This window comes from Sinocyclocheilus anshuiensis, unplaced genomic scaffold, assembly GCF_001515605.1.
Source record: "Sinocyclocheilus anshuiensis isolate Anshui unplaced genomic scaffold, SAMN03320099.WGS_v1.1 scaffold85, whole genome shotgun sequence".
In the NCBI taxonomy this organism is placed as follows: Eukaryota; Metazoa; Chordata; class Actinopteri; order Cypriniformes; family Cyprinidae; genus Sinocyclocheilus; species Sinocyclocheilus anshuiensis.
This window is the reverse complement of record NW_015536800.1, coordinates 683,882-691,586: the sequence shown is the minus strand read 5'-3', so window position 1 is coordinate 691,586 and position 7,705 is coordinate 683,882. Positions and strand designations below refer to the sequence as shown.

Here is a 7,705-nt window from a genome sequence, read left to right as displayed (position 1 = left end):
GATGAGACTCGGCTCAGAGACCTCCAAGTATTAAATCTGCCTCATTTGTACTATGTGTTTGTTTTTGAGGTACTAAATGTATAATGTGCAATACTTGTATTAATGTAGTATGTTTGCGATCTGATTTTAGTTTTTAATTGCTGCTATACTTACTTAAATGACAACATTTCTTTGAAATGATTAACTGTCTTTAATTTTTGTTTTCTTTTATTGTTGAAATTGATATTTTATGAAATGGATATAAAAAATTATACAATAAGTCAATTACAACATGCTTTATTGTAAAGCAACCGTTTTTTTTCCCTACTGCTAGACTATTAAAGTGTCTGACAGTGGGCTTTTCCATTTGTTATTCATCACAGTATAGCCTTTAAAACAGTCTTTATGGTGTGTGGATCTTGTTAGTCTCTTATTTCCCAAGGATATTGAGTCACTGTGAGGAGAGACTAATCCAAAGGTTGCAAGGAATTAATATCTCATATTGTCGCTTCTGATGACTTAAAAATCATGTATTTGTAACAGAACTGGAATATTTGTGCATATATATTTTTACAACATTTATTATTATTATTATTATTATTATTATTATTATTATTATTGGAAAAATGACCCAAAGACACAAAGTTTAGTTCTAACTTGTATTATCTAAATTTGCCATCTGGGGGCAGTAGCTCTAAGACTGAACTTTAATGTGTCAGCAAACACACACACACACACACACACACACACACACACACACACACACACAGAGTTGGGTTTACCTATTTTAGGGGGACTTTCTATAGACAATTTTATACTGTTTTATACTGTACTTTTTGCTGTATATTAGACAAAACTCTCACAAAAAAACATTGTGTGTTTTTACATTAAAAATCATTTAGTATGATTTATAAGCTGTTTTCTCATGGGTACCGAAATGTTTTGCTCACACAATTATTTTTGTTCTTTTTTTTTTTGTTCTCACAACATCAAAAATGCCAGGTTTTACTATCCTTGTGGGGACATTTGGTCCCAACAATGTAGGGAATACCTTGACCACACACACACACACACACACACACACACACACACACACACATCTCCATCATTGGTAAGTGTGTGTGTTCAGGTCATCCTCTGCATCACTTCTCAATGCTTCGGACCAATTTTTCAGCAAAGAGAGTAAATGGTTTGATATGGCATGTTGCTCACATGACTTATGCTTGTTCTTTAAGGTATTCTAATTTGGTCAATGTTAAAAAAAAAAAGAAAGAAAGGACTGATGTGGCAAAGTCAAAAAGTCTGCTCAAATTAAGGCTTTATAAAAAAATGTTTTTCAAATGAACGAAAACAGCAAAGGTACAGCTAGCAGTTTGAAAAGGAAATATAAGGCAACCACAAATATTCCATTATTAACCACCTTCAACCTGATTGGTTTATTTCATTTCAGTGCAGATCTACCTTTCCTTAGACCTTGGTTGTAATATGTATATTAAATAATCTTTATATGGCCTATGGCTGTTGTTACAATTAAAAATGCAGATAATGAGTAACTGGTGTGATTAAATACATGTAATGTTTGTATTTTGAATACAGACACATGAGCTGGTGTTCTTTTAAAGGTTTTGATTTTCCTTATCAGTTTTAGAAAACAAACCAGAATGACATTTGGACGTACTTTTGTGTTTGTTTATTTCGTTAATGCAAGCAGACCTTACTATAAAAAGGTAGCTAAAAATGATTATCTAATGGTTGGATGGAATGATTATGTGTCTGAATTGCATTTGGAGGCTAGAGAAGCATTTAAAAATTATTAACAGGTAAAGCTATAGGTTTGGTCCAGAATATGAGAGAAAGAAACAGGCCAATGCTAAATTTAAATATTCCTTTCGGTTTATTAAAAGAAATGAGGTGACCATGAGATCAAAATCAATGGCCAAGAAACTTCAGCATAATAATGTGTGAATTTGGGAAAGAAGTGTAGGTTCTTAATAATAGTAAAGTACCGTTGCCAATTAGTATTGATGGGGTTGCTGGGGCAATCTTTATATGGCCTATGGCTGTTGTTACAATTAAAAATGCAGATAATGAGTAACTGGTGTGATTAAATACATGTAATGTTTGTATTTTGAATACAGACACATGAGCTGGTGTTCTTTTAAAGGTTTTGATTTTCCTTATCAGTTTTAGAAAACAAACCAGAATGACATTTGGACGTACTTTTGTGTTTGTTTATTTCGTTAATGCAAGCAGACCTTACTATAAAAAGGTAGCTAAAAATGATTATCTAATGGTTGGATGGAATGATTATGTGTCTGAATTGCATTTGGAGGCTAGAGAAGCATTTAAAAATTATTAACAGGTAAAGCTATAGGTTTGGTCCAGAATATGAGAGAAAGAAACAGGCCAATGCTAAATTTAAATATTCCTTTCGGTTTATTAAAAGAAATGAGGTGACCATGAGATCAAAATCAATGGCCAAGAAACTTCAGCATAATAATGTGTGAATTTGGGAAAGAAGTGTAGGTTCTTAATAATAGTAAAGTACCGTTGCCAATTAGTATTGATGGGGTTGCTGGGGCTGAGAATATTGTTAAATTGTGGAGAAAATATTATGGGGATATTTTAAAAGACAAAAATATGAAGTTAACCATATTCCATTTAATGATGGTTTGATGCTTAGACCTGTTGAGGTTAGGTTTGCGATTGAAAAATTGGCTTTGAATAAATCATGTGGTCCAGATCAAATAACAGTGGAACATTTGAAGCATGCTTGTCAAAAGAATTTAGTGTTAATTGCTTTGTGTTTTACGGGATTTTTAATACATGGTGTGTTACCTGAATCTATGCTATCTGTGTTATTAGTGCCAGTAATCAAAGATAAAACAGGTAAAATATCTAGTATAGAAAAGTATAGGCCAAATGCATTGGCTACTATAATTTCAAAAGTATTTGAGTGTGTCCTTATGGACAGGCTCAAAGAATATTTGATAACTACGGATAATCAGTTTGGTTTTAAAAGGAATCATGGCACTGCACGGTGTATATATTCATTAAAGGAAGTGGTTAGAAAAAGCATCAAAGAAAAAAAACATATGCAAGAAAACATTCTACAAGTGTGCAAATCTCATTGCAAGATTTTACATACTGATTTGCGGATGTACAAAATTCGTCCTTTGACGAATGACTTTACATTTTTGATGCAGGTGTGTGAATGTGTTTTGCATCATATTCACTGCAGCAATAGTAGCAAAACGAGTGCATGCATTTCTTAATTTGTGATTCGTAGAATAGGATTTGTGCACCTGCAATGAAGGATTTGAGAAGGTGTAACTGTTGTGTTGTGTTTGTGGGAGAGAATTTTTTTTTTTTTGTAGCTTTTGTCTTTGACTTTAAATTTACTGGTACACATGTGTGGCTATTCTCTACAACCACAAATTCCGCTGTCACAGATGCTCAGTTGTTTTGCACCAAAAATACCTTCATACCCTCCTTCCTGGGGGGTTTCGGCACCAATGTAACATTTTGTAGAACTGTTGAACGTAGAAGGCGGGAACCAGCCAACATTTAAACCATTTAATAACAAAATAAACAAACACAAAAGGAAAGCTGCAGCCCCTCACGGATGACTGCCTCACACAAAACACAAATAAAGTCCAGGCCTGGTCCTCTCTCCTCTTCCACTGTCGTCGCTCCTCCTTTTATCCTTCCAGAGCTCCTCCGTGCCGTGGGACTCGAGACCGGTGAGTGGCGCAGGTGTCGCTCATTATCATCAAACTCCACCGGCCTCGCTCCGCTCTCTGCCACTCGTCACAAAGCATGATTACTTAAATCAATTATGGTTTTCTTGACTCCCATGGCAAAAGCTGTTGGAGACACCCAGCATAGAAATATTCCTAATTCTGCTTTGCTGAGTATGGTGTGAGAAACTGATGTCAATAATTAGTGCACAATTTAAACATTTTAAGTGATTATTATTTTGACAATTTAGCAATTATGTTATTGTCTATTGTTAAATGTTATATGTGCATTTTTTTTTACAGTTTAAAATTGTATGATTGCCTTCATTAGAAAAAAAGTGCATATCCAATAATAATGTAGTCATTTAAATCTACAGTTGAAGTCAGTCATTATGAAAATATCAAATATTAATATTATATGCTGTTGTTTAATACTGTAATTAAACAGCTTGCCTAAAAACATTCATTTTGTCTCATGCTTAACATGAAATTTGTTTTATTTAAAATCGCTGAAAAATCATGCGGAAGCAAACTATGTGGAATAAACAATGTTAATTTTTGTATCCGTAGTTTGCTTATGCAAAATGTGTAGGCATCTATCTTAATAATGCATTCTCTATTATTCATAGAGATACAGAGCATTTTTCAATCTATGTGTAAAGCGATTTGTATTTTAAGAGGAAGGTAGCAATCGACAGAAACTTGTAGCCCCTCCTTTACAGAGTCCACACGCACAAAGATACAGCAAAAGAGCTACCAGACATCAACAAATCTCATTTCAGGTAAAATGCTTTTTAAAATATATGTATTTTTTATCAATTAACATTCATGTTCTTTTTACATTTTGTATACTGTCTGTGTTTCAAAAATTGTATATAATGTTCTGACTAATATTATATTTCGTACCAGTAGCCATATATTGCTTTGTACTAAAAACTCAGTTTGAATATTTTATAATTTCTTTCAACATTAAGCTACAAAAATAATATATCCCATTTCAAAATAATATGAATGTAAATTTTGATCTCTGAAAATAGAGGAAAATCTCCAACAGTGTCCTTGTCAAAAGTAACACATATATGTAAATTAATTATTTATCTTAGACAATCAATGATTATGATTATATTGGCATGTTTACAATGGCAATGTTTACACAGTTTTTTTTTTTTCATATATCAGGATCACAAAAGAGGTATTTAACTATAAGAACACATCTTTTTGTCATCTTTAAATATTCATAACTGTTCACCTTTCTTAATGAACTTGAATAACATTAACATGAATATGTTTATTACAGGGGAAATTATAGAATGGAAACCAGAGAGGTTCTCTCAACTGACAAAGCTACAGTTGTCATCCAAATAAATCCACAGGCAAATGACAGTGTTATTTATGTTGATGGACAGGAGACAATAAAACACAATGCGGTTCTTAAAGAATTTTTCAAAGCACAACCAAAGGCTCTGGGGGTAATGCGTTTAATGATGAATTACAATGATATCTGGTTTTGGGAACATTCTTAGAATTGTATTTCTTCTAAATCATTTAAAATGAATTAAATCTCTTGTCATAAGAGCCCTAGTGTAAAGATATGTGTTTGATTCAATGTAGACTGTGTACAATAATAATCAATATAGCTTTTATTTTTTGTATATCCAAACATCAATGGTAGGCCATCATAAATAAAACATAACCTATACCTGTCATCTAGATTGTCCAGATAATGATTGGAGTGACTGTCTTCTTACTTGGGGTTGTACTTACTTGGCGTCTCACCATCAGTGACTATTATCCCAAATTTGTTGTCAATAGTGGCATCACCTACTGGGGATCTTTCATTGTAAGTAAGTTTTGCTTTATTTCCCTTTTAATTTTAATTTCCAGCATGAAATTTAACATACCCTGTGTTCTTTTCTCAGTACGTCAGTGCTGGATCTCTGTCTGTTGCTGCACAGAATAAATGTAATCCATGTTTGGTAAGTTCATACAGTATCATACACTGATTTCAACATATTATATGTTTTCTTTTGTCACATAATTTCTGAAGTATTTCCACACTAATTCTTTTGATGACACTTTAACCTCAGTTTATAAAACATGTATGTGAGGTTCAAATATCATCTGTTAGCAGCAAAGCTTTGATTGTCTCATTAAAAAAAGACCAAAAAAATTGAATTGAGAGGTTCGGGATGGTTGTATTGTCAAGGTGATTTTAAAATAACTGTCTGTTATACACTGTCCATTATACATATGCATATAACAGATAGTGTATCACGACTGTCCAATTGAGACATTTTTGCACTCTTTGAGGGTCCAGAGGTAAATGGGGTCGTTTGACAACCCTGCTCAGACATCTGCTCAGACATAATTTTTTTATTTAAAAGTAATGTGTTTCTGCAAGCAGTTTCAATCTGTTCTTTGAGTAATTTTCTGAATGTTGTGGATTTGTTATTGTAGGTGAAAGCCTCTCTTGGAATGAATGTGTTCAGTGCCATAACAGCAGGACTAGCTATTCTTCTGATGGGTGTACAATTAGGAATATCATTGGAATATCCAAGGTTCGATGTTCAGGTATTACATGCACAATGTGCAATATTTTGTAATACTATGTGTATTTATTTGTTTTTAGTATTTAATTGCTGTGTTATTTAAAGGCACAGTTAACTTGAAAAATGAAAATGCTGTCATACTTTATTTCTTTTGTAGAACACAAATTGAGAAATTCTGAAAACTGTTCTGGTCATATAGTAACATACAATTACAATGATGGTGGATGGTGCTCAAGTCAGTTCAGTGTTGGTTCGCTATGAGCAGTTCTTCAAAAGACAGCAATGTCATTATTCAGTTCGACTTAATTCAATGTTGATTACATTCAGTTTAATACCGGTGTCTCCAAAATGCGATTCAGCTGTAAAGCAGCTCTCCAGAAGAGTTTAGTGCCATATAGTAAAACTGTGCAACTGATGCATTCATAGCTGGCTGTATGGATTGGTGTAAGAAACAGACAGGTTTCCTTGCCATGTTCATGAGAGTTCATGAGAGCTCATGAGAGATGTAGCAATGTCCTATTTATGATATTTTTTTCTCCATTCACAAATTTATATTTGTCCATTAATTGGACTGATCTGTTTATTAAGTTCAAGACTCAATACAAAAAAAGAAAGAAAAAAAAAAACTGCTCAACAGTGGGGCAAATTATCAAGTAAATATTGACACGCATATCAGTCTTTTCCTCAAACAAAATGGCAAATTTTTTTGGTTTGTCTTCTCTGAAGCTTGAAAGCTCCAGTTACCATTCATTGTAATTGCATGGAAAACAGTCTTCAAAATGTAACATGTTCCACAAAAGAAAGAAAGGCATACATGTTTGGTATGATGACAGATATTTTACTGACAGATAGCTTAGGCTAATCCGGAGTTTTGAGATGTTATCATAATTAGCTTAAAATGATACCTGCTTCAGTATAATTTTTGGAACTCAGTATAGTTGACTGATGTTATTTCTTGAACTGCTTTCATATATGGGCATGTTGATTGTTTTGCAGAATTTTATTTTGCGGTCTGTTGGAATAATGCTGGTGTTCACTATACCTCAGTTCATCATCTCCATCTGTATATCAGCACTTGCCTGCAAAGCCACCTGCAACATCCATTCTACAGTGGTCAATGTGGCACTAAACCAGGTAAATGATTCAGATGTGGTAATGCTATTTTTGGCATTACAAGCCTGGCAGTTTTATCACACCAATCGTAATAGTTATTTTAATTATTGAAACAGATATAGAAACTATACATCAATCACAGCCAGTGTTATTTTAGTATCATTGAGATACCATTATTGGTGTCTTTGCCATTTTATTTTATTTTATTTTGGTTATTTATTTATTTATTTTTAAATTCAGTTTTATTTATTTTAGTGTATCAAGTAAACTAAACGGAAATGAGATATATTGACTTGGCAGCTAACTGAAATAATTTTTTTTATA

At 33.0% G+C, this 7,705-nt stretch overlaps 1 protein-coding gene and 1 long non-coding RNA gene across 2 annotated transcripts in view; both read left to right on the top strand.

Moving 5' to 3' along the window:
• Nucleotides 1-7,705, top strand: part of LOC107655939 (uncharacterized) — a 16,511-nt gene that overhangs the window by 3,950 nt on the left and 4,856 nt on the right. The window lies entirely within an intron of this gene.
• LOC107656892 (membrane-spanning 4-domains subfamily A member 4D-like) overlaps nt 3,837-7,705 on the top strand; it is a 4,466-nt gene continuing 597 nt past the window's right edge. The window contains exons 1-7 of the mRNA XM_016444833.1: nt 3,837-3,900; nt 4,442-4,501; nt 5,017-5,188; nt 5,431-5,559; nt 5,639-5,695; nt 6,177-6,290; nt 7,265-7,402. Of these exons, the coding sequence (XP_016300319.1) occupies nt 3,896-3,900; nt 4,442-4,501; nt 5,017-5,188; nt 5,431-5,559; nt 5,639-5,695; nt 6,177-6,290; nt 7,265-7,402 (675 nt within the window). The 5' untranslated portion in view covers nt 3,837-3,895. The remainder of the gene's footprint in view (nt 3,901-4,441; nt 4,502-5,016; nt 5,189-5,430; nt 5,560-5,638; nt 5,696-6,176; nt 6,291-7,264; nt 7,403-7,705) is intronic.